The sequence below is a fragment of the Grus americana genome (genome assembly GCF_028858705.1).
Source record: "Grus americana isolate bGruAme1 chromosome 34 unlocalized genomic scaffold, bGruAme1.mat SUPER_34_unloc_1, whole genome shotgun sequence".
NCBI lineage: Eukaryota > Metazoa > Chordata > Aves > Gruiformes > Gruidae > Grus > Grus americana.
Genome location: NW_026561320.1, coordinates 1,170 through 28,574, shown reverse-complemented (window position 1 = coordinate 28,574; position 27,405 = coordinate 1,170). Strand labels below are relative to the sequence as shown.

General features: G+C 66.9%; 3 protein-coding genes and 1 long non-coding RNA gene across 4 annotated transcripts; 1 reads left to right on the top strand and 3 right to left on the bottom strand.

The window, feature by feature from the left end:
• Positions 1–3,726: 3,726 nt before the first annotated feature.
• On the bottom strand, positions 3,727–6,405 carry CALM3 (calmodulin 3). The gene is made up of 6 exons (XM_054811418.1): positions 6,345–6,405; positions 5,964–5,994; positions 5,143–5,286; positions 4,956–5,062; positions 4,746–4,881; positions 3,727–4,185 (listed from the first exon to the last, which is right to left on the bottom strand). Exons 1-6 carry the CDS (start codon positions 6,345–6,347, stop codon positions 4,157–4,159), a joined length of 450 nt encoding a protein of 149 aa, XP_054667393.1. The 5' UTR covers positions 6,348–6,405; the 3' UTR covers positions 3,727–4,156.
• A 517-nt stretch (positions 6,406–6,922) lies between these two features.
• PPP5C (protein phosphatase 5 catalytic subunit) lies at positions 6,923–15,935 on the bottom strand. Its single transcript, XM_054811434.1, has 13 exons — positions 15,703–15,935; positions 14,181–14,422; positions 12,271–12,418; positions 10,968–11,089; positions 10,772–10,837; positions 10,543–10,641; positions 10,307–10,412; positions 10,085–10,227; positions 9,899–9,986; positions 9,735–9,775; positions 9,460–9,638; positions 8,535–8,616; positions 6,923–7,467 (listed from the first exon to the last, which is right to left on the bottom strand). Exons 1-13 carry the CDS (start codon positions 15,818–15,820, stop codon positions 7,405–7,407), a joined length of 1,497 nt encoding a protein of 498 aa, XP_054667409.1. The 5' UTR covers positions 15,821–15,935; the 3' UTR covers positions 6,923–7,404.
• Positions 8,604–9,069, top strand: LOC129200163 (uncharacterized). The gene is made up of 3 exons (XR_008574817.1): positions 8,604–8,733; positions 8,778–8,804; positions 9,042–9,069. It is a non-coding gene; the product is annotated as an uncharacterized LOC129200163 (long non-coding RNA).
• Positions 15,936–18,497: 2,562 nt separating the features above from the next.
• Positions 18,498–26,629, bottom strand: LOC129200160 (basic proline-rich protein-like; the record flags this gene model as incomplete). Its single annotated transcript, XM_054811431.1, has 9 exons — positions 18,498–18,674; positions 18,965–19,031; positions 19,417–19,501; positions 19,842–20,104; positions 20,981–21,055; positions 22,152–22,322; positions 22,940–23,064; positions 24,333–24,480; positions 26,523–26,629. Coding segments are annotated over 9 exons (1,108 nt in total), but the record flags the coding sequence as incomplete, so codon positions are not given.
• Between the last annotated feature and the right edge of the window lie 776 nt (positions 26,630–27,405).

Below are 27,405 nucleotides of genomic sequence, written 5' to 3'. Positions count from 1 at the left end.
CTGGCAGCCCGAGAAGATCCATGGAGCTGCTGCCCAGCGTGACCACGCTCAGGAACCTTCAGCGCTCTGCCCGAGCTGCCTGGTTGAGAGCAAAAACCATTGAAATTTTAACGCTAAAACACCCAATCTGGAAATGCCGGTGTTGATTCGGCGCCATCCCTCAGGGTCTGCGAGTCTGACTTTTTTTGGGTTTTTTTTCTTCTTTTTGAGAAATCATTGCTGTTTGGGGCACCATGGCTAGTTATGTCAGAGAGGAGATTTTTGGGGGTTTTTTTTGAAGGACAAGGTGGGGCAGAGGAACGTGTCTTTGTCCTTATCCACCTGTGCCACCAAAGGGCACATCGGTCTTTTCGATCCGGTAAAATTCCGATCAACAATCTCCCCCATTGAACACTGACTCTACGGGAGACAAATTGCTGCCAATTGACTTCTCAGTCTAGCGAGGTCAAAGATACAACCCCCAAAAGTGCCAGATTTAACCCAAAGAATGATTTTTGCCACCTTTTGGCCACCTCTGGTCTTCACAGCCAGGTTGGAAAGACCAAACAGATGTTATGGGACATTTTTGTGGTCTCTCCCAGACAGTGGAAACTTCTTGGGTCTTCTCCAGCGTAGCGGGGGGAGGGGGGGCATTTTCTAGGCTTTGGCCTCACCAAATCTTTTTAAAGACAAAAAGAGGGAAATTCGAGTCTGTAGGGCTTCTGCAAGGACTTCATGGAGGTACCAAGGACCATCCCACATGGTAGCACATTGTCATTTGGCGATGTTCAAAACCCAATGGGACCCAATCCCGGACAACCAGCTTCACCTGGCCCTGTCTGAGCAATAGGGTTGGAATACAGGATCTCCAGAGGTCTCATCCCATCTCAACGGTTGTCTGATTTTTTTTTTCCTAGCAAAACCAAGATCATATTTAATTCTTCTGTCATCTCCAGAGCATGAAGATAGCTGGACTTTCTACTCACTTGAGGTTAAAGTGCCCACTGGGAAGGGTCAGTGGTTCCTTGTCACCAACCTGGGGCTTCAGCTGGCCAAGAACATTGTGCATCTTCATGGACTGACACGGGCGTACCTGGTGGGGAGAGGGAAACCTTCACTTCACCCTGCTCACATGTTTGGGAGAGGGAGGTCTTGGTGGTGGTATGAAGTGGCCGAGAGAAAAGACCATGACTATGTCAGTGACCGTGTGCACATGACTATATCCATGACCATGACCGGTCAGTTCTGCAACTGATTGTAAAGTAACCAGAAGCCAGGCTCTTTGTTTTGGGTGACGCTTTTCTTTGGGGTGACACCATCTCCTCATTGACTTTGGTGCTCCAGAGGAACTGCTCTGCCACCAAAGCATCTGCCACTGAGAGCTGAGGGTATCTCAGGGTTCTTTGAAGTTCTCTACGGAGGATCCATATCAACCCTCGGACAAGATGTCCCACGGGGTGACAGCTACGCAGGCTGAGGAGCCACCGAGACTTTTCCATCACCCACCGACCCGCTGCATATTTCCTCTTCTGTTTTGCTCCAGCCCAGACCCAAATTTGTACAATGAATTTTACTTGATTGTGTCTCAAAACCTCCATTCCTCTGTCCAAGGCAAAGGCTTGTATCGAGGAGACCTTCTTTGTCCTCTTCCACTCCCTGATCACGGGATTTAACATCAACTTTGTCTTCAAAGACGTAGGCGTCCATTCCATCAGGGGCAAAAAAAGTCACGATGAGATTTTATGAAGACCTAATTTATTGGATGGATGCAACTGGATGCCTTTGAGATCATTTACTTCGTGTATCTCCAATGGCTGAAGAAGGTGTCCAAAAGAGTAAGGTGTTGGTCATACCTTCTTGGTCTTGCTCTCCTTCCTGAGAGCTGTGGCTTTGTGTGGGAGATGGGGTTCCACCACCTCGTCTCAATGCATTGCTGTCACGGAATCCAAAGGATTTGGGCATTTTGGAAGAAGAAAGAGCTGCGATGGAGTTCTCCCCCAGGAATGTCATGGAGCTGCCAAGGTGAAGCCACCAAAAATGTCCCTGGTAGGTCTCTCCTGGCTCCTGGCTGGAGCTGAAGGTGGCACGGGGCTCAGCGTCTTCCTCAGAGGGCTCCACGACACCCAATCAAGAGCAGAAGTTGGGCGAAGAGGTTGCTCGTTCCAGCAATAAAACAGATGATGCAAAAATTGATCATCCGCGTGGGTTTCTCATTCGTCGCTCAAGGTTTGGAGCAACGGTCACCACAACCAGAGCAAATCCATGTGGGTTTCGTGCTTGAGTTATCCCAGAAAATATTCCGATGGGATCTGTTCAACAGCACCTGGGTCCTCTACAGACCCACCCTCGGACATCTCGGACCTCTACGGATCCCTCCAGGCGGGACCCTGAAGGACCAGAAGAGGATCCAGCCGTCGGGGTGGTGGATTCGTAGAGGAGCCCGGTGTTTGGGTGGGATCAGTGGAGAAGCACCCATGGGTGGGGCTGACCCCACACCCACAGGAGCTCCACCCTCCAGCGTTGGTTTTGGGGGGACCCTGGGACACACAGCCGCAACACACAGTCCCAACGCCCCACCCGCACCCCAACAGCCCATTCCGAAATGTCAGGCGGACACAGCCAGTGCTCCCCAGCTACACCCCTGCACCCCAACTACACCCCAACTGCTCCCCTAAATCCCAGCTGCACACCTACAGCCCTGCTACACCCCAGACTACACCTCAACTACACCCATAGACCCCAACTGCACCCCGAACACGCCTCTGTCCCCCAACTACATCCACGCACCCCAACTACACCCCAAACACTTCCTTGTCCCCCACCTACACCCCAACTACACCCGTACACCCCAACTGCACCCTGAGAACACCCGAGTGCACCCAAGCACACCCGTCTCCCATCTACACCCCAACTGCACCCCAAGAACACCCAATGGCACCCCAAACACACCCCTGTCCCCCAACTACACCCCAAACACAATCAACTGCACCCCAAACACAACCATCTCCCAAATACACCCCAACTACACCCATACACCCCAACAGCACCCCAAGAATGCTCGACGGCACCCCAAACACACCCGTCTCCCAGCTACAGCGCGACTACACCCTTACACCCCAACAGCACCCCAAGAATGCTCGACGGCACCCCAAACACACCCGTCTCCCAGCTACAGCGCGACTACACCCTTACACCCCAACAGCACCCCAAGAATGCTCGACGGCACCCCAAACACACCCGTCTCCCAGCTACAGCGCGACTACACCCGTACACCCCAACAGCACCCCAAGAACACCCAACGGCACCCCAAACACACCCCTGTCCCCCAACTACACCCCAACGAACACCCCCAAACCTGCACAACCACGCACCACCGCGCTGCCCCAGCGCCCCCAAACCCACCCTCACCCCCTGTGCGGCGGGTGCCACCAACATCGGGGCCCTCATTAGCGGCCCCTCGTTACGGCGCCTCGTTAAGGCCGCAGGAAGTGCAAAACCAGTGGTTTATTTCACAGCTTTGGCTGCCTATGACAGCGCCCAGACAAGGGGGGGTCCCCAGTCCCGTCCTCCCCCCCCCTTTCCTCCCCCCAAAATCCCCCCAAAAATAAGGCCTGACCGTGGCCCTCCAAATCCCCCCAAAATGCCCCAAAACCAGTGCCTGGTCCCCATCCCCCCCCAAAGGCCCCAAATCCTCCCAAAATGCCCCAAAACAGGAACTTGGTGTGCCCCCCCCCAAAAAAAAAAGAGCCTCAAATTGCCCCAAAATGCCCCAAAACACCCCAAAACCAGGGCCTGGTCCCAGTCCCTCCCCCTCCAAGGGATCCCCAACCCTCCTGAGCCCCCAAATCCCACTGAAATGCCCCAAAATGTTCTGGGGGGAGGGGGGGGTGGTGTCTCTCTGTGTCCTGGGGAGGGGGACCCTGAATCTGCTCTGGACCCCCCCAAACCCCCTATAGGGAAATGGGGTCCCCCTATACCCCCCCCCCAATGCCCCTATGGAGGATTTGGGGTCCCTCCATCCTGGTGGCATCCGTACCGCCCCCCCCCCCTCCCAGACCCCCCCATGGGTGCCCCCGAATGGTGGTTTTGGGGTGCAGGGGGGGACCCAGGGACCTCTCAGTGGCAGGGACAGGCGGTGGCAGCGGGGCGGGGGGTGTCCCAGTGGCCTCGTGCCCCCTCACTTCGCCGTCATCATCTGCACGAACTCTGCCAGGAGAGAGGGAGGGTCAGCGGGGACGGGGACACGGTGGGGACGGGGACACGATGGGGACGGAGACACGGCGGGGACGGAGACACGGCGGGGACGCAGCAGGGATGGGGACATGACAGGGACAGGAGCATGGCAAGGACGAGGGACACACCGGGGACAGGGGACACTGCGGGGTCCCCAAAAAGAGGTGACACGGTGGGGTCTGGCCCCTCGGAGATGGGGGAACGCGGTGGGATCGCCCATTCGTGGTGACCGGGGTCACAGGAGACACGGATGCTGTCCCCATCCCCGTTCCTGTCCCTGACGTGTCCCTGTCCCCAAGGCAGGGCTCTCGCCAGGGGTGACAGGGGACACGGTGGCATCCCAGGCCGGATTAACGGGGGATGCGGTGGTGTCCCAGGCCAATGGTGACGGGGAACCCTGTGCGACACCGGGGGACGAGGAGCCCCGTGGGTGGGTGCCAACGGGGTCCAATTGGGTGCCAGCAGGGACCTGGCGGGTGACAGAGGAGACGCTGGGTGACAGCGGGGACCCCCGAGGTGACAGTGACGCTCACCCTCGTAGTTGACCTGCCCGTCGCCGTCGATGTCGGCCTCTCGGATCATCTCGTCCACCTCTTCGTCCGTCAGCTTCTCCCCCAGGTTGGTCATCACGTGCCGCAGCTCCGCCGCGCTGATGTACCCGTTCCCGTCCTGGGGTTGGGGACACGGCAGTGACACCGCTGCCTCGTCCGTCCCCCCCGTCCCCATCCCCGTCCCCGACCCACCTTGTCGAAGACGCGGAAAGCCTCGCGGATCTCCTCCTCACTGTCCGTGTCCTTCATCTTCCTCGCCATCATGGTGAGGAACTCGGGGAAGTCGATGGTGCCGTTACCTGGAGGAGGGACGGAGGGACGGTGAGTGGGGGGGGGGGGCGGGGGGACAAGGGGACACGCAGGGACAGGCGGCACTCACCGTCGGCGTCCACCTCGTTGATCATGTCCTGGAGCTCGGCCTCGGTGGGGTTCTGGCCGAGCGAGCGCATGACGGTGCCCAGCTCCTTGGTGGTGATGGTGCCGTCCCCGTCCTTGTCGAAGAGCGAGAACGCCTCCTTGAACTCTGGGGACCGTCACCGCGGGGACAGAGTCACGCGCTGTCACCGGCGGGGGCCGGGGACAGCCCGGGGTGGGTCCGCGGGTGACCCCAGTCGCACACCCGTGTCACCCCGATAGCCAACGTCCCTTCCTGCCACCCCCCTGACACCCCAGTGTCCCCTCCTGGGTGTCCCGCTGTCACCTCAACACCCCAGTGTCCCCTCCTGGGTGTCCCGCTGTCACCCCAACATCCCCTCCTGGGTGTCCCGCTGTCACCCCAACACCCCAGTGTCCCCTCCTGGGTGTCCCGCTGTCACCCCAACGTCCCCTCCTGGGTGTCCTGCTGTCACCCCAACACCCCAGTGTCCCCTCCTGGGTGTCCCGCTGTCACCCCAACGTCCCCTCCTGGGTGTCCCGCTGTCACCCCAACACCCCAGTCCTCTCTTGGGTATCCTGCTGTCACCCCAACACCCCAGTGTTCCTTCCTGGGTGTCCCGCTGTCACCCCAACATCCCCTCCTGGGTGTCCTGCTGTCACCCCAACACCCCAGTGTCCCCTCCTGGGTGTCCCACTGTCACCCCAACACCCCAGTCCTCTCTTGGGTGTCCCGCTGTCACCCCAACACCCCCTCCTGGGTGTCCCCCTGTCACCCCAACACCCCAGTGTCCCCCCAAGTGTTGTCCCCTCTGGGGTCCCCCCCACCTGCGATCTGCTCCTCGGTGAGCTGGTCAGCCTGGGGGCGGGGGGGGGGGGAAGAGACACGGGTGAGGGGGCACCCACGGGACCCCCAGCACCCAACACCCCAACACCCCCCCAGCACCCATAGCCCCCCCCAACCATCGGTGACCCGTTGTCATAGCAACCCACTGGCACCTCCCCCAGCAACCCCTTGGTTGCCATACCAACCCCAGTACCCCCCCCCCCCGGCCCCATAGCAACCCCTTGGTCGCCATAGCAACCGCAGTGGCCCCCCCCGGCTCCATAGCAACCCCTTGGTCGCCATAGCAACCCCGGTGGTTCCCCCCCCTCCGCCCCATAGCGCGGCCCCCCGTCGCCATGACAACGCCGGTGCCGCCCCCTGACCATGGCGCTCCGGTGACGGCGGGAGGCTCCTGCGACCGCAGCACCACGGATCCCTCCGCTGACCCCGCCCCTTCCGCAGGCCCCGCCCCTATCAGCGCCAGCCCCCGGCGGAAGGATCCAGCTCGCTAGCTGTGCGCCGCCGCTTCATTGGCTGGGGAGGGACGGCGGGCTGAGAGCGCCGTCCTGATTGGTTGCCGCTGAGCCGCAATGCGCCAAAGCGACAGCGGGCGGAGAAAAACCCGGAAGGGGGCGCGTCCCGCGGTATCACGTGACACGGAAAGCTCCGCCCCCCCGCCCTAGCTCCGTCCACTCCGCTGTAAGGGCCGTGGCAAGGTCGCCATGGCAACGGGCAGCTCGCCCCGCCCTCCCGCCAGTGGGGTGGGGTGGTGCCGCACTCCCGTCGCCATAGCAACAGGGGGCGTGGCAACGGCCACCGCGCTGCAATGGCGCCGGGGCCTGGGTCTCCATGGCAACAGGCAGCTGGTTGCCATAGCAACAGGGCCCCCCCTTACAGCCAGGGGTCTCCATGGCAACAGTGGGGGCTCCTCCCCCCCCCGCACGCCTGAGGCCCCGCCCAGTTTACAATAATTACTTTATTTTAACATCATTAATTACAGACGGTAAAATCGCCCGGCCGGGGGGGGGGGGGGAAGGGGGGGGGGGGGGCATGGCCTGGGGGGGGGGGGAGCCCCCCCAAATCCTGAGCACACCACCCCCTCCCCCCCCAAACCCCCCCCCCTTCCCCCCATCTCCATGCACCTATTGCTTGTTGGGGGAGGGGCAACAAGGGGCAGCCCCCCCCCGGGGGGGGGGATGCCAGCAGAGGGGGGGGGGGGGGAGACACCCCCACACACCCCCACACCCCCCCAAAAAAATCCCCCCCCCGCCCCCCACTGCCCCCCCCCATGGTGCTGCCCAAGCTCCTGCCCCAACTGGGGCAAACTGGGAGCACTGGGGAGGGGGGGGAGGGGAATAAATACAATCTTCCAATATATTAAAACCCCCCCTGGGGGGGGGGGAGGGAAGTGGGGTGCAGGGGGGGGGCAGCACCCCGGGGGGGTCACATCATGCCCAGCTGCAGCAGGGTGTTGGCGTACATCATGGGCTTGACGTTGGGGTGAGGCTGGAGGGGGGGGGGGGGGGGGGGAAAAGAGAGGGGGGGGTGAGGGGGGCGAACCCGCACCCATGGGTGCTGCCGTCTGGGATTACCCAACGGCCGCTTCCAGCCCCCCCCGCCCCCCCCCAGCCCCCCAAATAGCCCCTATGAGCTCCCAGGAACCCCCCCAATAGCCCCCCCCCAGCCCTGAACCCCCCCAAATAGCCCTCAAGAACCCCCCCAATAGCCCCCCCAGCCCATGAACCCCCCCAAATAGCCCCTATGAACCCCCCCCAATAGCGCCCCAAGCCCATGAACCCCCCCAAATAGCCCCCAGGAACCCCCCCATGAACCCCCCCAACCCATGAACCCCCCAAATTGCCCCTATGAACCCCCCATGAACCCCCCCAACCCATGAACCCCCCAAATTGCCCCTATGAACCCCCCCATGAACCCCCCCAACCCATGAACCCCCCAAATTGCCCCTATGAACCCCCCCATAAACCCCCCCAACCCATGAACCCCTCAAATTGCCCCTATGAACCCCCCCATAAACCCCCCCAGCCCATGAACCCCCCAAATTGCCCCTACGACCCCCCCCAATCACCCCAGACCAGGGAAAGGGGGGACCCAGGTTTTAGGGGGATCTGGGGAACCTGATGGGGGAGCTGGAAAGTTGGGGGGGGGCTGAGGAAGGGTTTTGGGGTGTCACACAGGTGGGGGGGGGTCTTGAGGATCCCCAGAGTTTGGGGGGGTCCCAGGTTTGAGGGGGGGGGGGGCGGCTCTGGGAGGTTCAGGAAAGCTGTGGAGGTTTCAGGGGGGGCTCCAGGGTGGGTTTTGGGGGTCCCCAAGGAGCATTTGAGGCTCCCAGGGTTATGGGGGGGTCCCTGGGGTGAGTTTTGGGGGTACAAGATTTTGGGGGGGGGGCAGGAAATGTCAGCAAAGAAGGGTTGTGGGTCACAGATTTGGGGGTGCCCCGAGGATTTCGGTGGTTTCAGGGATCAGAAATTTTGGGGGGGGGGGGGTGTCTAGGGAAGGGGTGGGGGGTGTCCCCAGGCTCAAGGGGGAACGGGGTGCGCCCCCCCAAAACTCACCACTGCTGTGAACTGGTGGAAGTCGGGGCGCAGGTCGCTGCCTCGCAGGTGGATGTAGGAGCCCTTATTGCCCATCTGGTCGCTGGGGGCAGGGGGGGGACACACGGGGACACTTGGGGACACCAAAGCGTGCCCACCCCCACGGGGACACCGAGGTTTGGGGGAGCCCCGGGGACGGGGGACCCCTGGGGACACCGAGGTTTGGGGGACCCCCAGGGCCGGGGTACCCTTGAGGACACCGAGGTTTGGGGGATCCCTGGGGACACTGAGGTTTGGGGACACCGAGGTTTGGGGGAGCCCTGGGGACAGGGGACCCTTGGGAACACCGAGGTTTGGGGTCACTGAGGTTTGGGGTACCCCTGGGGACACCAAGGTTTAGGGGACCCCCGGGGACACCAAGGTACGGCCCCACAAGTGGGACAACCACGGTTTGGGGTACCCCGGGGACACCAAGGTACGGCCCCACGCAGGGACACCGAGGTCTGGGGGACCCCTGGGGACACTGAGGTTTGGGGGAGCCCCGGGGACAGGGGACCCTTGGGGATACCAAGGTTTGGGGGAGCCCCAGGGACATCAAGGTTTGGGGGAGCCTTGGGGACAGGGGACCCTTGGGGACACCAAGGTTTGGGGGACCCCTGGGGACACTGAGGTTTGGGGGAGCCTCAGGGACAGGGGACCCTTGGGGACACCGAGGTTTGGGGGACCCCTGGGGACACTGAGGTTTGGGGGAACCCCAGGGACAGAGGACCCTTGGGGACACCGAGGTTTGGGGGACCGCTGGGGACAGGGGACCCTTGGGGACACCGAGATTTGGGGACACCGAGATTTGGGAGACAGCAACACCCCGCCCAGGGCTGTTGAGACGCAGTGACACCCCAGGGACGAGAACTCGGGGGACGCTTCGGGACAGCCGGGGGACGCTCACCAGTAGTTGGGGGCGGAGAAGACGGTGACGCATTTGCCGTCGTGGGCCACCTCGTAGCCCTCGGGTTTGACCTCATGGCTGCGGATGATGTAATCGAGGCGGTTGCGCTCCAAGAAACTCTTGGTGACGTCGGGGCCGAACTGGCAGCTGACCCCGCGTTTGCTGACGGAACGACCGTTCTGCGGGACGGACGGCGTCACCGGGGACCGCGGCGGTGACGGTCCCCGAGGTGGGTGGGTGGGTGGGGGGGGACCCACGGCCGGGGTTCGACTCACCTGGGGCTGCGGGTCGGACCAGAGGAGGTCACACATGGGACCTGGTGGGGTGGGGAGCAGAGGTGGGGGGGTCAGGGTCCCCCCGGAGGGGACATTTGGGTCCCTCGGTGACGACAGGGACACGCGCACACACAACGGGGCGCGTCCGGTCGTCCGTCTCCCACCTGAGTCCGGGGGTTGTCGGTTCCTCTCGATCTTCCGGATGTCGTCGAGGGTGACGCCGTCCTCGCTGAAGAGCCCCCCGTGCATGATCTGGGACGGGAACCGCGTCGGTACGGGGACGCCGTCGCGGCGGGAGGGGACACGAGGAGGGGTGGGGACACGAGGACGCGACGGCGACGTCCCCTCACCAGCACTTTGCCGTTGATGCACTGGGCCAGCGGCAGCCACTCGAAGACTTCGCTGAAGAGGGCGAACATCTGCGCCGTGTACTTGGCCTTCACCTCCCCCTCGAAACCGTAAATCTGGTTCATGTTGTCCGTCTCGTGGTTCCCTACGGGGACGCGGTGACATCGCCAGGCTCGGGGACGACACGCGCGCGCGCGAGATTTGTCGCCCGCCGCCGCCGTTACCTCGGAGCAAGTGGAAGTGATCGGGGTAGAGGAGCTTGAAGCCGAAGAGCGTGAGGATGACCTCGACGGAGAAGGACCCGCGATCCACAAAGTCCCCGTTGAATATCTACGGGCGGTTCAGGAAAACGCCTCCCCGGTTCCCCCGTCCCTTCGTGCCACCCCGTCCCCGCGCCTGTCCCCGACCGCGGATGGGGAGGCGGGATGGGATCCCGGCGAAAACCCCGGGGTGGGGATACGTAAGGGTTCGATTCGGAGGGCAAGCCGTTGAGCTCGAAGATGTTCAGCAGGTCGTAGTACTGCCCGTGGGTGTCCCCGCACACCGTCACCTTCTCCGTCTGCGGTGGGGACACGAGGCAGGGCGGAACGTCACCTCCCGGGGACGTCGCGGCGTATACTTTCGTGCGTGCGTGTCCGCCGCCGCCCCGAACGCGCGCGCCCGGCCGCCGCTCGTCGAGGGGCACCCACCTCTTTCAACGTCGTTTCTACCAACGTGGGGAGCTTGGCCAGCACCTCCTTCACCTGCACCAGGATCTGCCGGGACGAAGGGCCAGCAGAGGTGACAGGGAGAGGGGGGGGGGGGGACACAAGTGGCACTTGGGGACAAGCCGGAGCCCGGCAGAGAACTTGGGGGGGGGTGGGAGTTTAGGGGGAGCTGGGGTACCTGGTAGGCACATTTTCTGTGGAGTTTCTTCTGCTCCTTGTACCACTGCATGAGGTCCTTCATGAAAGCCAACGTCACCTTGCCGCCGTCCAGCTTGGGGCCGCTGTACTCATCCTCGATGGCTGCGAAACGAACCCCCGCCCCGCCCCCGGTGGGCGATGACACGAGGGGACGAGTCCCCGAAAGGGCCATCGTGCTCCTGACGAAGCCCGGTAGCCTTCTAGGGATGCTGAGCCTCGGTTGGGGACATTCATGGGGACACTGAGACCCTCACAGGGACACCAAGACCCTCAAGGGGACCTTCATGGGGACCCCGAAGCTCTGCTGAGCACACTCATGGGGACCCTGAGACCCTCACAGGGACACCAAGACCTTCATGGGGACCCTGAGACCCTCATGGGGACCCTGAGACCCTCATGGGGACCCTGAGACCCTCATGGGGACACCAAAGCTCTGCTGGGCACCCTCATGGGGACACCAAGACCTTCATGGGTTCCCTCAGACCCTCATGGGGACACCAAAGCTCTGCTGGGCACCCTCATGGGGACCCCGAGACCCTCATGGGGACCCTCATGGGGACACCAAGACCTTCATGGGGACCCTCATGGGGACACCAAAGCTCTGCTGGGCACCCTCATGGGGACCCCGAGACCCTCATGGGGACCCCGAGACCCCTCACAGGGACACCGAGACCTCCATGGGCACCCCAAGACCTTCACAGGGACCCTCATGGGGACCCCAAGCCTCTGCTGGGGATCTTCATGGGTGCCCTGAGACCCTCGTGGGGACCCCAAGACAGTCCCGGGGACCCTTCTGGGTAACCCAAGTCTCTGCTTGGGACTCTCCTGGGGTCCCCCACGGTCCCCTAAGACCCTCCCGGGGACCCCCCCAGCTCCTCGAGGCTGTCGTTGGGACCCAGAGCCACCACCAGGCCCCCAAGGTGCCCGAGAGCCTCCCAGGTCTTTGGTCATGGACCCCCCCAACTCTCAAAGGGGCCCCAAGACCCTCCCGGGGACCCTGAGCTTCTGCTGGGGACACTCACGGTCCCCCTAAGACTCTCCCAGTCCTCACCCCCACCCCAAAATTTTTTACGGAGACCCCCCCAAGACTCTCAGGAGCCCCCCAAGATCCTCGAGCCTTTGCCGAAGACCCTCAAGAACTCCTCGAGAACCTCACAGCGACCTCCGGACTCCCCAAGGGAACCCCAAAGGGGACCCTAAACCTTTCCTGGGGACCCCGGGGACCCATCCCTCCTTCCCGCCCTTAAAGGGGTGCTTGATTTTGGGGGGGGGGGGGGGCTCACTCATGCTCTCGATGTCGAGGGAGTCGACGACGGAGCGTTTGTGCTCGTCGCTGGCGATGGCCCGCTCGAAGGCCTTCTGCTTGACGATCTTGTGACACTCCTGGTACTTCAACTTGGCGTCCTTGTCATTGGGTCTCACCTTCACCACCTGGAAATGGGGGGGGGGGAAACCCCCCCAATGTCACGGGATGGGGACACTCCCACACCCCCACACCGGCCTGGGGTGGCCCTGAGAGGGGACGAGGACAGAGGGACACGTGGGTGTGAGGGATGGGTTGATGCTGGGAGGGACAAGGGGGTCCCCAAGTGTCCCCAGAGCTCTGGGGGACAGGTTGATGTGGGGGAAAGGGGGGACAAGGGGGTCCCCAAATGTCCCCGTGGCTCTGGGGCACATATTGACATAGAGGAAGGGGGGGACAAGGGGGTCCCCAAATGTCCCCGTGGCTCTGGGGGACAGGCTGTGTGGGGGAAGGGAGGGACAAGGGGGTCCCCAAATGTCCCCGTGGCTCTGGGGCACATATTGACATAAAGGGGGGGACAAGGGGGTCCCCAAGTGTCCCCAGAGCTCTGGGGGATGGGCTGATGTGGGGGAAGGGAGGGACAAGGGGGTCCCCAAGTGTCCCCACGGCTCTGGGGGACAGGCTGTGTGGGGGAAAGGGGGGACAAAGGGGTCCCCAAGTGTCCCCACAGCTCTGGGGCACATATTGACATAGAGGAAGGGGGGGACAAGGGGGTCCCCAAGTGTCCCCAGAGCTCTGGGGGATGGGCTGATGTGGGGGAAGGGAGGGACAAGGGGGTCCCCAAATGTCCCCACAGCTCTGGAGCACATATTGACATAGAGGAAGTTGGGGACAAGGGGGTCCCCAAGTGTCCCCAGAGCTCTGGGGGACAGGTTGATGTGGGGGAAAGGGGGGACAAGGGGGTCCCCAAATGTCCCTGTGGCTCTGGGGGACTGGCTGTGTGGGGGAAAGGGGGGAAAAGGGGGTCCCCAAGTGTCCCCACAGCTTTGGGGAAATCCTGATACTCATCAGGGGGTCCCCAAGTGTCCCCCACAAGCTCTAGGGGACCCGATGACGCTGAGGGGGGTGACAAGAGGTTCCTCAAGTGTCCTCCCCCAGCTCCAAGGGACACGCTGACATTTGGGAGGGGATCAGGGGGGTCCCCAAGCCTCCCTTGATCTTGGGGGGGACACACTGACACCAGGGAGGTGACGAGGGGCTCCCCAAAACCTCCCTCGATCTCAGGGAGGGGACACGCTGACACCAGGGAGGTGACGCGGGGCTCCCCAAAACCTCCCTCGATCTCAGGGAGGGGACACGCTGACACCAGGGAGGTGACGCGGGGCTCCCCAAAACCTCCCTCGATCTCAGGGGGGACACACTGACACCAGGGAGGTGACGAGGGGCTCCCCAAAACCTCCCTTGATCTTAAGGGGGACACACTGACACCAGGGAGGTGACGAGGGGCTCCCCAAAACCTCCCTCGATCTCAGGGAGGGGACACGCTGACACCAGGGAGGTGACGCGGGGCTCCCCAAAACCTCCCTCGATCTCAGGGAGGGGACACGCTGACACCAGGGAGGTGACGCGGGGCTCCCCAAAACCTCCCTCGATCTCAGGGGGGGGACACGCTGACACCAGGGAGGTGACGAGGGGCTCCCCAAAACCTCCCTCGATCTCAGGGAGGGGACACGCTGACACCAGGGAGGTGACGAGGGGCTCCCCAAAACCTCCCTTGATCTTAAGGGGGACACACTGACACCAGGGAGGTGACGAGGGGCTCCCCAAAACCTCCTTCAATCACAGGGAGGGGACACGCTGACACCAGGGAGGTGACGAGGGGCTCCCCAAAACCTCCCCCCGACACCAAACGGGGTGGCCGAGGGGGCACACCGAGTCGCCCAACCTCACCGTCTCGTAGTCTCGCAGGGCGGCCTTGAACTTGCCCAGGGCCATGTTGCTGGCGGCGCGACGGTAGTAACCCTTGACGTACTTCTTGTCCAGCTCGACGGCGCGCGTGGCGTCGGCCAGGGCGTAGCCGTAGCACTCGGTGCGCAGGTACGCCAAGCTCCGGTTCCCATAGTAGATGGCGTTGGTGGGGTTCAGCTCGATGGCGCTGCTGTAATACTTCACCGCGTTCTCGTAGTCCTTCCCTGGGCCGCCGACGGGCGTCAGCGGGACGGGGACCCTCGCTCGTTGAGGGGGGGGGACGGGGACACCCACACCCCTGCGGGTAAGTCCTGACCCCCCCACCCTACCCGGGGAGGGGGGGGGGGGAGGTGACCCTCGCTTCCCCCGCGGCTCCCAATCTGGCAGCGGGGTCTCTTCTTTAATTGCCCCCGACGGCTCGGTATTTGGCAGCTGCTCTGCTAACTGCCGGTCTAGCGGCCCCCCATGGCTCCCTATCTGGCAACCCCTGCCCCCCATTGCCCCCCACAGCTCCCTATCTGGGAACCCCCCATCACCCCCACTGCCCCCCATGGCTCCCTATCTGGCAGCCCCCCACTACCCCCACTGCCCCCCCAGCTCCCTATCTGCCAGCCCCCCATTGCCCCCCCCACCTCCCTATCTGCCAGCCCCCCATTACCCCCCCCACCTCCCTATCTGGCAGCCCCCCACTGCCCCCCATGGTTCCCTATCTGGCAGCCCCCCATTACCCCCCCCCACCTCCCTATCTGGCAGCCCCCCATTACCCCCTATGGCTCCCTATCTGGCAGCCCCCCACTGCCCCCATTGCCCCCTATGGCTCCCTATCTGGCAGCCCCCCACTACCCCCACTGCCCCCCCAGCTCCCTATCTGCCAGCCCCCCATTGCCCCCCCCCCAGCTCCCTATCTGCCAGCCCCCCATGGCTCCCTATCTGCCAGCCCCCCATTACCCCCCCCACCTCCCTATCTGGCAGCCCCCCACTGCCCCCCATGGTTCCCTATCTGGCAGCCCCCCACTGCCCCCCATGGTTCCCTATCTGGCAGCCCCCCATTACCCCCACTGCCCCCCCAGCTCCCTATCTGGCAGCCCCCCATTACCCCCATTGCCCCCCATGGCTCCCTATCTGCCAGCCCCCCATTACCCCCATTGCCCCCCATGGCTCCCTATCTGGCAGCCCCCCATTACCCGCATTGCCCCCTATGGCTCCCTATCTGGCAGCCCCCCATTACCCCCATTGCCCCCTATGGCTCCCTATTTGGCAGCCCCCATTACCCCCATTGCCCCCCATGGCTCCCTATCTGGCAGCCCCCCATTACCCCCATTGCCCCCTATGGCTCCCTATCTGCCAGCCCCCCATTACCCCCATTGCCCCCCATGGCTCCCTATCTGCCAGCCCCCCATTACCCCCATTGCCCCCCATGGCTCCCTATCTGCCAGCCCTTGTCCCTCACCGCCGCCCCTCACAGCTCCCTCTCTGGCCGCCCCAACCCCACCCCCGCCGGTACCTTTGAAGAATTCGTTCGCGCGGGTCTTGAGAGCCTCAGCCCGCTCCACCTCGGCCGGGCTCGGGGGCCGCCCGGGGCCGGGGCCGCCGCCGCTCTCCGCCCGCTCTCCCTCCGCCATCGCCGGGCCGTAAAGCGCCCTGGCAACCGCCGGGAGCGCGGCCCGCCGAGCCACCAAGCACCGCCGCCTCTGTCGCAAAGGAGGCGGGACGGGAGGGGGCAGTGTCGTAAACGGGCGCGCGGCGCGTGGAGAGGGCGGGACCATCGAGAGGGGCGGGAGGAGCGGGGGGACCATAGAGAGGGGCCAAGAGGTACCAGAGCGGCCATGGGGCGGCCCGCTGGCTCCCCGTGTCCTCCAAGCCCCCGTGGGGTCTCGGCAAGCAGCGGCCGGGGGTCCCCGTGTCCCCCCCCAATGTCCCCAGCACCCCCCCGTGTCCCCCAATGTCCCCGTGTTCCCCCAATGTCCCCATCACCTCTGTGTCCCCCCATGTCCCCCCTGTGTCCCCAAATGTCCCCGTATCCCCCCATATCCCCCGATGACCCCCAATGTCCCCGTGTCCCCCCCATGTCCCCATCAACCCCCGTGTCCCCCCACACCCCCCGATGTCCCCATCACCCCGTGTGTCCCCCAATGTCCCCCCCCAGGTCCCCCCTGTGTCCCCAAATGTCCCCGGGTCCCCCAGGTCCCCGTCGCTCCCCGTGTCCCCCCAATGTCCCCACCACCCCCCTGTGCTTCTCCATGTCCCAGTGTCCCCCCCCGTGTCCCCATCACCCCCTGTGTCCCCCAATGTCCCTGTGTCCCCCAATGTCCCCCCAATGTCCCCATCCCCCCGTGTCCCCCCGTGCCCTCATCACCCCCCCATGTCCCCCCATGTCCCCGTGTCCCCCAATGTCCCCATCACCCCATGTCCCCCCATGTCCCCATCACCCCCGTGTCCCCCAATGTCCCCCCCACATCCCCCCATGTCCCCATCACCCCCCCCAATGTCCCCGTGTCCCCCCATGTCCCCCCAATGTCCCCATCCCCTGCGTCCCCCCATGTCCCCCCGTGTCCCCATCACCCCCCCATGTCCCCCAATGTCCCCCAATGTCCCCATGTCCCCATCACCCCATGTCCCCCCATGTCCCCGTGTCCCCATCACCCCCCCATGTCCCCGTGTCCCCCATGTCCCCCCAATGTCCCCATCCCCCCCAATGTCCCCGTGTCCCCCCATGTCCCCCCATGTCCCCCCGTGTCCCCCCTGTGTCCCCCAATGTCCCCCTGTCCCCCCACATCCCCCCCGTGTCCCCCCGTGTCCCCCCCCCCAGGCAGAGCCGGAGCCCCCGGTGGGTTCAGAGCAGGTTTATGGGGGGGGGGGGGGAGCCCCCGCACGTGGCCTGTGCACACGCGTGTGCGAGCGCACGGGGCCGAAGGGGGGGGGCGGCGGCGGCGGGGGGGGGGGGGAGCGGTACAGGGTCCCCCCCCGAAGCGACATTTTGGGGGGGGCAGCGGGGAGGGGCGTGCTCGGCCTCGCACGGCGGGGGGGGCCGGGGGTGTGCGTGTGGGTCCCAGCGGCTCTGGGCAGCGGCGTCCGGCTCCCCCCCCCAAAAAAAACCCTCCTTCCTCGTGCGAAGGCCGTCGTGCAAGGGCCGAGCCCCTCGTGCAAGCTCCCCCCCGCGGCTCAGACACGAGAGCAGAGCGAGGGCGGTTTGGGGGAGGCACGTGGTGGTGGTGGGGGGGGCTGTGCACGAGGGCGGCTCTCGCACGAGCTCGGCTCATGTGGGGGCTCTCGCACGAGGGCAGGTCTTGCACGAGGGCCGGGCACGAGGTTCTCGCGCGAGGCTCTTGCACGGGGGCGGCTCTCGCGCTCGCGCAGGGCTGTCGCGCAGGGGCGGCTCTTGCGCGAGGCTCTTGCGCGAGGTCCTCGCACGAGGGTCGTCGGGGGTCAGCCCTTGCACGAGGCTCTTGCACAAGGGAGCTTCTCCCAAGGAGAGACGCGAGGACGGCTCGCGCAAGGCTTTTGCGCAAGGCTCTCGCACGAGGGCGGCTCTCGCACAGGCCTCGTGCACAAGGGCAGCCCCCGCACGAGGCTCTTGCACAGGCTCCTCGCACGAGGCTCGTGCGCAGGCTCAGCCCTCGCACGAGGCCCTCGCACGATGATGGCTCTCGCACGAGGCTCTCGCACGAGGGCGGCTCTCTCCGGAGCCCCGGGGCTGCGCAGGACGGAGCGGTAGAAAAGGGGGTCCCCGGGGGGGGGGGGGGGGGGGGCGCTGCCCCGGTGGTCCCGGATTTTGGGGGGGGGGGGGTCCCCCGGGGCCCCCCCAAAGGGGCGTTTTCAGCCCAGCACCAAGTGGGGGGGGGGTGGGACCCCCCCGAGCCCCCCCTGAGGGGGGGCCAGGCCGAGGTAGGAGGGGGGGCCCTGGGAGACCCCATGGGAGAATTGGGGGGGCCCCCCCCCCGTAGTTTGGGGGGGGCCCCCTATGGAGGAGGATTTGGGGGGCTCCCGGGGGGGGGGGTCCCCCCAGAGCAGGGGGTCAAAGCCCCCAAGGATGGGGGGGGATAAATGGGGGGACCCCCCCATGGCTTTTGGTGCCCCCCCCGAGATGTGGTTTTGGGGGGGCCCCCCCATTTCTGGGGTGACTTGAGGGGGGGGCTGGTTTTTTTTGCCCCCCCCAGGGGGGTCGGTGTTTTGGGGTGCCCACTGGGGTTTTTTTGGAGGGGGGAGCGGTGTTTTGGGGTCCCCATTGTGGGTTTTTTTGGGGGGGGGCGGTGTTTTGGGGTCCCCATCAAGATGAAGGGGGGGGGGTCGGTGGTTCGGACCCGCTGTTGATTTTGGGGGGGGGTGGGGGGGCCCCCTTCCCACGGGTGGCCCCCCCCTTCAGTTGCTCTCCAGACGTGTGCTTTGGGGGGGCCCCCCCCGGGCGCCTCTCACCCTCCTTTTGGGGGGGCCCCATGGGGGGGGCCCCCGGCAGGACCAGACCACCGGCCAACAGCACTGGGGGGGGTGACACAGACACATTATTGGGGTCCCCTGCCCTTGCCCCCCCCCCCATTTTGGGGACCCTCAAATTTGCACCCTCCCCCCCATTTCCTCCTATTTTTGCACCCCCCCCTTCAGTTTTGGGGGGGTCCCCCCAGTTTCCACCCCCTCCCACACTGCCCCCCCCTCCCCGAGTTTTGGGGTCCCCGTTATTTGATTAACCCCCCCCTTATCAGGGTTCCCCCCCTGTTATCGGGGTCCCCCCCCATTATCGGGGTCCCCCCCCCTTTAGGGCCCCCCCTCACCGAGGGGCTGCTCCTGCCCCAGGCGGGGGGTCAGTCCCGGGGGGTCCTCCCCACTCAGCAGCAGCCCCTGTGGGGGACACGAGTGGGGGGGGGACACACGTGGGGGGGGCGCACACACGCGTGGGGGGGGGACACACGGCAAACCCCCCCCTCCCAGGCTGTCCCCTCCCCCAGGCTGTCCCCTCCCTCTCCCCCCACGTCCCCACAGCCCCCCCCCCCCGCCACGTCCCTCCCACCCCCACCCCCCTCGTGTTTCCCCACGCCCCCCACCCCGTGTCCACCCACGTGTGTCCCCCCTCCCCGCGTCCCTGCCCCCCGCCCCCTCCTCCCACACCCCTGCCCCCTCCCGTGCCCCCACACCCTGTCCCCCCACGCGCCGTGGCCTCCCCTTCCCAACCTGATCCCCCGCGTGTCCCCAACCCACCCGTGTCCCCCGCGTGTCCCCCCCGTACCAGGCCGAGGGGGGGCAGCAGGTGGGGGTCGAGCTCGGGGCGTTTCAGGGGGGCCCCCGCGTCCTCCCCGCTCGGCTCCCGCGCCCTGCACGGCACCGTCACTCCGCGCCCACGCCGCGCCCACGCCACGCCCAAGCCACGCCCCCAACCCCCAAGCCACGCCCACCAACCCAAGCCACGCCCCAACCCAAGCCACGCCCCCAAAACCAAGCCACGCCCCACCACCCCAAGCCTCCCCCCAACCCCAACCCACGCCCCCAAGCCAAGCCACGCCCCCAAGCCCAAGCCACGCCCCACCAACCCCCAGCCACGCCCCCAACCCCCGCCCCACCAAACCAAGCCCCGCCCCACCAAGCCCAAGCCCCGCCCCACCAGGCCCCAAGCCCCGCCTCTCGGCCCCGCCCCCGCGCCTCGGCCCCGCCCACCTCTTCCTGGCGGGGCGGGGCGTCAGGGCGGGGCCGAGAGCCGGGTCGCTGCCCCAGCGCGGGAGGGCGGGGCCGGGGCGGGAGGGGGCGGAGCTTCGGCCGGGAAAACTGCGGGCGCGGGGGCGCGGGGGCGTGGCCACGGCCGAGGAGGCGGGGCCTGGAGGGCGTGGGCCACGCCCCCTCGGCGCTTCGGCCCCGCCCAGCTGGAAGTCGCCGTCCATGGGGATGTAGGGGGCCAGCATGGCCAGGTCCAGGGGGGAGGCCTGGGGACATGGGGGGCATGGGGGGCGTTGGGGGGACATGGGGGGCATGGGGGGCATTGGGGACATTTGGGACATGGGGGGCGTTGGGGGGACATGGGGGGCATGGGGGGCATTGGGGACATTTGGGACATGGGGGGCATGGGGGGCGTTGGGGGGACATGGGGGGCATGGGGGGCATTGGGGACATTTGGGACATGGGGGGCGTTAGGGGACATGGGGGGCATGGGGGGCATTGGGGACATTTGGGACATGGGGGGCATGGGGGGCATTGGGGGACAAGGGGGGCATGGGGGGCATTGGGGACGGGGGGGACATGGGGGGCATGGGGGCGTTCGGGGGACATGGGGGGCATTGGGGGCATTGGGGATGAGGGGGACATGGGGGGCATTGGGGACATGGGGGGGCATGGGGGGCATGGGGGGACAGGGGGGGCATGGGGGGCATGGGGGGCATTGGGGACAGGGGGGGCATGGGGGGCATGGGGGGACAGGGGGGGCATGGGGGGCATTGGGGACATTTGGGACATGGGGGGGCATGGGGGGCATTGGGGACAGGGGGGACATGGGGGGCATTGGGGGCATGGGGGGCATTGGGGGACATGGGGGGACATGGGGGGCATTGGGGGACATGGGGGGACATGGGAGGCATGGGGAGCATTGGGGACATTTGGGACATGGGGGGACATGGGGGGCATTGGGGGACATTGGGGACAGGGGGGGCATTGGGGGACATGGGGGGACATGGGGGGCATGGGGGGCATGGGGGGCATGGGGGGGCATGGGGGGGCATTTGGGGACATTGGGGACATGGGGGGACAGGGGGGACATGGGCAGGCCCATCCCGTGGGACCTGGGGGCCCCGGCAGCCCCCCCATACCTGCAGGGCCGTGCCAGGCCCGGGGCTCCCCGCAAAAAGCTTCTGCACCTCGAACAGCAGCTCGTCCCCGGGGGGCTGGGGGGGGCACGGCCATGGACCCCCAGAACCCCCCAGGACCCCCCCCCCCACTTTCACCCCCCCAAACCCAAACTGCCCCCCCCCGACCCCCATGTTGACCCCCCCATTTTCCCTAGGGACCCCCCCCTAGACCCCCCCAAACCCTCCCAGGGACCCCCCCAGGTACAACCCCCCCCCCCCCATCCCCAGCCTGGCTGGGACCCCCAAAGCCCCCCAGGGACCCCCCATTTTCCCTAGGGACCCCCCTAGACCCCCAAAGCCCCCCAGGGACCCCCCCCAAGTTTCCCCCCCCCCAAGAGACCCCCCAAACCCTCCCAGGGACCCCCCCAGGTACAACCCCCCCCCCCCCCCCATCCCCAGCCTGGCTGGGACCCCCAAAGCCCCCCAGGGACCCCCCCCCAAGTTCCGCCCCCCCAAGAGACCCCCCCAGCTTGGGAAGGACCCCAGAACCCCCACGTTCCCCCCAGGGACCCCCCATTTCCCTAGGGACCCCCCCTAGACCCCCAAAGCCCCCCAGGGACCCCTCCAGGGACCCCTCTAGACCCCCCCAAACCCTCCCAGGGACCCCCCCAGGTACAACCCCCCCCCCCCCTCCCCCGCCTGGCTGGGACCCCCAAAGCCCCCCAGGGACCCCCCATTTTCCCTAGGGACCCCCCCTAGACCCCCAAAGCCCCCCAGGGACCCCCCCCAAGTTTCCCCCCCCCCAAGAGACCCCCCAAACCCTCCCAGGGACCCCCCCAGGTACAACCCCCCCCCCCCATCCCCAGCCTGGCTGGGACCCCCAAAGCCCCCCAGGGACCCCCCCCCAAGTTCCGCCCCCCCAAGAGACCCCCCCAGCTTGGGAAGGACCCCAGAACCCCCATGTTCCCCCCCAGGGACCCCCCATTTTCCCTAGGGACCCCCCCTAGACCCCCAAAGCCCCCCAGGGACCCCCCCCAAGTTTCCCCCCCCCCCAAGAGACCCCCCCAGCTTGGGAAGGACCCCCAAGCCCCCCATGTTCCCCCCCAAGGACCCCCCCATTTTCCCTAGGGACCCCCCCAAAAGCCCCCCAGGGGTGCCCCCCCCCCCCCCAAAACCCCACGGCCGGACTTACCGGGGGGGGGCTGCGGGGACGGTGACAAGGGGGAGCCGGGGGGGGGGTCAAAAATCGGGGCGAGGAGCCGGGCGAGTTCGGGGGAGCAGAAGCGCCGGGGGTCCCGCTGCAGCGCCGCTTCGGGGACGTGGGCCGGGCGCACGAACGCCAGCACCCGTGGGCCCCCCACTCCTGTGCGCGGCGTCACGTGGGGTGGGGGAACCCCCAGAACTGCACACGCACCACCACCCCCCCCAGGGACCCCCCCAGCACCCACAGACCCCCCCCAGGGACCCCCCCTGGACCCCCCAGCACCCACAACCCCCCCCCCCAGGGACCCCCCCCTGGACCCCCCAGCACCCACAACCCCCCCCCCAGGGACCCCCCAGCACCCACAGACCCCCCCCCCATCACGCAGGTCTGGGGACCCCCCCCCCCCGGGACCCATCCCAGAACCCCCAGGGCCCCCCCAAAGCCCCCCGGATGCCCCCACAGCCCCCCAAGATCCAACCCCCAGTGCTCCCAGTATCCCCATCGCCTCCCAGTGCCCCCCCCCCCAGTGTCTCCCCCGGTATCCCCATCACCTCCCAGTGCCCCCCAGTGCCCACCCCAGTATCCCCATCACCTCCCAGTGCCCCCCCCAGTGCCACATCCCCCCCCCCAGTGCCCCCCAGTGCCCCCCAGTGCCACATCCCCCCCTCCCAGTATCCCCATCACCTCCCAGTGCCCCCCCAGTGCCCCCCCATCACCTCCCAGCGCCCCCCCCCCCCAATCCCAGTGCTCCCAGTTGCCCCCCAACTGGTGCCCACCGAGGCTGAGGTTGAGGACGGCATCGGGGGGGTCGGGGCCGGGGGCGGGGGGGGGCAGGCGGCGCCCCTCCCCCCGCCGTTGGGTCTGCTCCAGCGACAGCACCACCCCCCGCTGCTCCACGCGGCTGGGGGGGGGAGTCAGTCCCGCGTGGGAGGGGGGACACGCACACCCCCACCCCCCCAAAAAAAAAATGGGGTACGGGGTCTGGGGTGCTGCCCCCCCCCCCCCCAACAATCCCCCCTGGACACCCGCAGCCGTGCCGAGGGCTCGTGTGACCCCCCATGACACACCCCCCGTGCCCACCCGTGTCCGTGCCCCCCCCCCCCGTGGCCAAAACCGAGGCACACGATGCCCTCGGGCTGGGCGCTGCGGCTGTTTGCCCGTGTCCCCCCACGCCCCCCCCCGTCCCCACCCGTGTCCGTGCCCCTCCAAGCCCTCCCCCCATCCCCACCCGTGTCCGTGCCCCCCCCCCCCGTGGCCAAAACCGAGGCACACGATGCCCTCGGGCTGGGCGCTGCGGCTGTTTGCCCGTGTGTCCCCACATCCCCACGCCCCCCCACGCCCTCCCCCCGTGCCCACCCGTGTCCGTGCCCACCCCCATGCCCACCCGTGTCCGTGACCCCCCCGTGGGGCCCCCCCCCCCCCGCGGCCAAAACCGAGTCACACGACACCCTCGGGCTGGGCGCTGCGGCTGTTTGCCCGTGTGTCGTCCCCCCCCATCCCCACGCCCCCTCACGCCCACCCGTGTCCGTGCCCACACCCATGCCCACCCGTGTCCGTGCCCCCCCCCGTGGCCAAAGCCAAGGCACACGACACCCTCGGGCTGGGCGCTGCGGCTGTTTGCCCGTGTGTCCCCACATCCCCACGCCCCCCCACGCCCTCCCCCCGTGCCCACCCGTGTCCGTGCCCACCCCCATGCCCACCCGTGTCCGTGACCCCCCCGTGGCCCCCCCCGCGGCCAAAACCGAGTCACACGACACCCTCGGGCTGGGCGCTGCGGCTGTTTGCCCGTGTGTCGTCCCCCCCCATCCCCACTCCCCCTCACGCCCACCCGTGTCCGTGCCCACACCCATGCCCACCCGTGTCCGTGCCCCCCCGTGGCTAAAGCCAAGGCACACGACACCCTCGGGCTGGGCGCTGCGGCTGTTTGCCCGTGTGTCCCCACATCCCCACGCCCCCCTTGCCCTCCCCCCATCCCCACCCGTGTCCGTGCCCACCCCCATGCCCACCCGTGTCCGTGACCCCCCCGTGGCCCCCCCCGCGGCCAAAACCGAGTCACACGACACCCTCGGGCTGGGCGCTGCGGCTGTTTGCCCGTGTGTCCCCCCCCCCGCCCCATCCCCACGCCCCCTCACGCCCCCCCCCACGCCCACCCGTGTCCGTGGCCCCCACCTGAGCACGAAGGTGAGGCAGACGATGCCCTCGGGCTGGGCGCTGCGGGTGTTGGCAATGACCGTGGCCTGGGTCTGCGCCCACAGGAACCCCCCGCGCTTGGCCAGGAACCGGTACTGGTTCGTCACCGCCTGCCCCTTGCTCAGAACTGTGGGGTGCCCCCCCCCCCCCAACACCCAAAGGCCCCCCCCCAAAAAAAAAATAAACACCCACACACCCACCCACCCACGCACCCACACCCTGGGATATGGGGGTGCTGGGGGGGTGTTGGGGTGTTGGGGGGGGGGGGGGACACCCCGATGGGGTGGTGGAGCATCCCAGGGGGATAACGGGGTGGGGTGCTCGGGGGGGTGTTGGGGTGTCCAAAGGGATGTTGGGGTGCTCGGGGGGTGTTGGGGTGCCCAGGGGGGTGTTGGGGTGCTCGGGGGGGTGTTGGGGTGCCCAGGGGATGTTGGGGTGCCCGTGGGATATTGGGGTACCCAGGGGATGTTGGGGTGCCCAGGGGGTGTTGGGGTGCTCGGGGGGGTGTTGGGGTGTCCAAAGGGATGTTGGGGTGCTCGGGGGGGTGTTGGGGTACCCAGGGGGGTGTTGGGGTGCCCAGGGGATGTTGGGGTGCCCGGGGGATATTGGGGTACCCAGGGGATGTTGGGGTGCCCAGGGGGTGTTGGGGTGTCCAAAGGGATGTTGGGGTGCCCAGGGGGTGTTGGGGTGCCCAGGGGATGTTGGGGTGCCCGGGGGATATTGGGGTACCCAGGGGATGTTGGGGTGCCCAGGGGGTGTTGGGGTGCTCGGGGGAGTGTTGGGGTGCCCAGGGGATGTTGGGGTGCCCGGGGGATATTGGGGTACCCAGGGGATGTTGGGGTGCCCAGGGGGTGTTGGGGTGCTCGGGGGGGTGTTGGGGTGTCCAAAGGGATGTTGGGGTGCTCGGGGGGGTGTTGGGGTACCCAGGGGATGTTGGGGTACCCAGGGGGGTGTTGGGGTGCTCGGGGGGGTGTTGGGGTACCCAGGGGATGTTGGGGTGCCCAGGGGGTGTTGGGGTGCCCAGGGGATGTTGGGGTACCCAGGGGGGTGTTGGGGTGCTCGGGGGGGTGTTGGGGTACCCAGGGGGTGTTGGGGTGCTCGGGGGGGTGTTGGGGTGTCCAAAGGGATATTGGGGTGCTCGGGGGGGTCTTGGGTGCCCAGGGGGGTGTTGGGGTGCCCAGGGGATGTTGGGGTGCCCAGGGGGTGTTGGGGTGTCCAAAGGGATATTGGGGTACCCAGGGGATGTTGGGGTACCCAGGGGGGTGTTGGGGTGCTCGGGGGATGTTGGGGTACCCAGAGGATATTGGGGTGCTCGGGGGGGTCTTGGGTGCCCAGGGGGGTGTTGGGGTGCCCAAGGGATATTGGGGTGCCCAGGGGGTGTTGGGGTGTCCAAAGGGATATTGGGGTACCCAGGGGATGTTGGGGTACCCAGGGGGGTGTTGGGGTGCTCGGGGGGGGTGTTGGGGTGCTCGGGGGATGTTGGGGTACCCAGAGGATATTGGGGTGCTCGGGGGGGTCTTGGGTGCCCAGGGGGGTGTTGGGGTGCCCAAGGGATATTGGGGTGCCCAGGGGGCTATTGGGGTGCCCAGGGGGGTGTTGGGGTACCCAGGGGATGTTGGGGTGCCCAGGGGGATATTGGGGTGCTCAGGGGGGTGTTGGGGTACCCAGGGGATGTTGGGGTGCCCAGGGGAATGTTGGGGTGCTCGGGGGGGTGTTGGGTTGCTCGGGGGGGTGTTGGGGTGCTCGGGGGGTGTTGGGGTGCCCAGGGGGGTGTTGGGGTGCCCAAGGGATATTGGGGTGCTCAGGGGGGTGTTGGGGTGCCCAGGGGATATTGGGGTACCCAGGGGATGTCGGGGTGCCCAGGGGAATGTTGGGGTGCCCAGGGGGGTGTTGGGGTGCCCAGGGGAATGTTGGGGTGCCCAAGGGATATTGGGGTGCCCAGGGGGATATTGGGGTGCTCGGGGGGTGTTGGGGTGCCCAAGGGATATTGGGGTGCCCAGGAGGATATTGGGGTTCAGGAGGGGGCTGTTGGGTTCCCAGGGTTCCCAGGAGGATATTGGGGTTCAGGAAGGGACTATTGGGGTTCGGGGGGGGGGGGGGGGCCTCTCGGGATTCCCGGCGTGCCCAGGCAGCTATCGGGGTGCAGGGAGGGTTTTGGGGGGCACTCACGGGTGTGCACGCTCCTGCTGAGGGTGTCGGAGTCGAGCGCGTGGACGTACTCGTAGAGGGAGCAGCCGAGCAGCTCCTCGGGGGCGTACCCCGCCACCTCCCCGATCCTGCGCACCCCGACTCAGCCGCGCACCCCCTTTTTGGGGTTTTGGGGGGGGGGGGGCATTTTTTGGGGGTGCTGGGGTCCCTAAGGGATCCTTGGGGGGGGGTTTATGGGGTCTAAGGGGAGTGAAGGGGGGGGGTGGGGGAGTTTGGGGGGGTTTGGGGGTGCTGGGGGGGCTATGGGGTGCGGGGGGGGGTTTGGGGGTGCAAGGGGGGTTTGGGGTGTGGGGGGGTTTGGGGGTGCAGGGGGGGTTGGGGTGCAAGGGGGGTTTGGGGGTGCAGGGGGGTTTGGGGGTGCTGGGGGTGCTATGGGGTGCTGGGGGGGTTTGGGGTGCGGGGGGGTTTGGGGGTGCTGGGGGGAGCTATGGGGTGCAGGGGGGGTTTGGGGGTGCAAGGGGGGTTTGGGGTGCTGGGGGGTTTGGGGGTGCGGGGGGGGTTGGGGTGCAAGGGGGGTTTGGGGGTGCTGGGGGGAGCTATGGGGTGCAGGGGGGGTTTGGGGGTGCGGGGGGGTTGGGGTGCAAGGGGAGTTTGGGGGTGCTGGGGGGGTTTGGGGGTGCAGGGGGGTGGGGCGGGGGGTGTTGGGGTGTCGGGCGGGGGTTTTGGGGTGCAGGGGGGATTTTGGGGTGCCGGGGGGGTGTGTCGGGGTGGCGGGCAGGGCAGGCAGGGGTTTTGGGGTGCAGGGGGGGTCTTTTGGGGTGCAGGGGGGGATTTTGGGGTGCCAGGGGGTGGGGCAAGGGGGGTGTCGGGGTGGCTTTGGGGTGCTGGGAGATTTTGGGGTGCA

What these genes read in the sequence shown, in the direction of transcription:
- CALM3 (XM_054811418.1), bottom strand. An exon ending in CAACGAGGTGGACGCCGACG is followed by an intron (nt 5,063 to 5,142) that starts GTGAGTGCCGCC and finishes TCCCTCCTCCAG; the next exon opens with GTAACGGCACCATCGACTTC. An exon ending in CGGGCAGGTCAACTACGAGG is followed by an intron (nt 4,186 to 4,745) that starts GTGAGCGTCACT and finishes CTCTCCTGGCAG; the next exon opens with AGTTCGTGCAGATGATGACG.
- PPP5C (XM_054811434.1), bottom strand. Translation starts at nt 15,820, where the DNA reads ATGGCGGAGGGAGAGCGGGCGGAGAGCGGCGGCGGCCCCGGCCCCGGG. An exon ending in CCCTGCGAGACTACGAGACG is followed by an intron (nt 12,419 to 14,180) that starts GTGAGGTTGGGC and finishes CCCCATTTCCAG; the next exon opens with GTGGTGAAGGTGAGACCCAA. An exon ending in TCCACCAGTTCACAGCAGTG is followed by an intron (nt 7,468 to 8,534) that starts GTGAGTTTTGGG and finishes CCCCCCCTCCAG; the next exon opens with CCTCACCCCAACGTCAAGCC.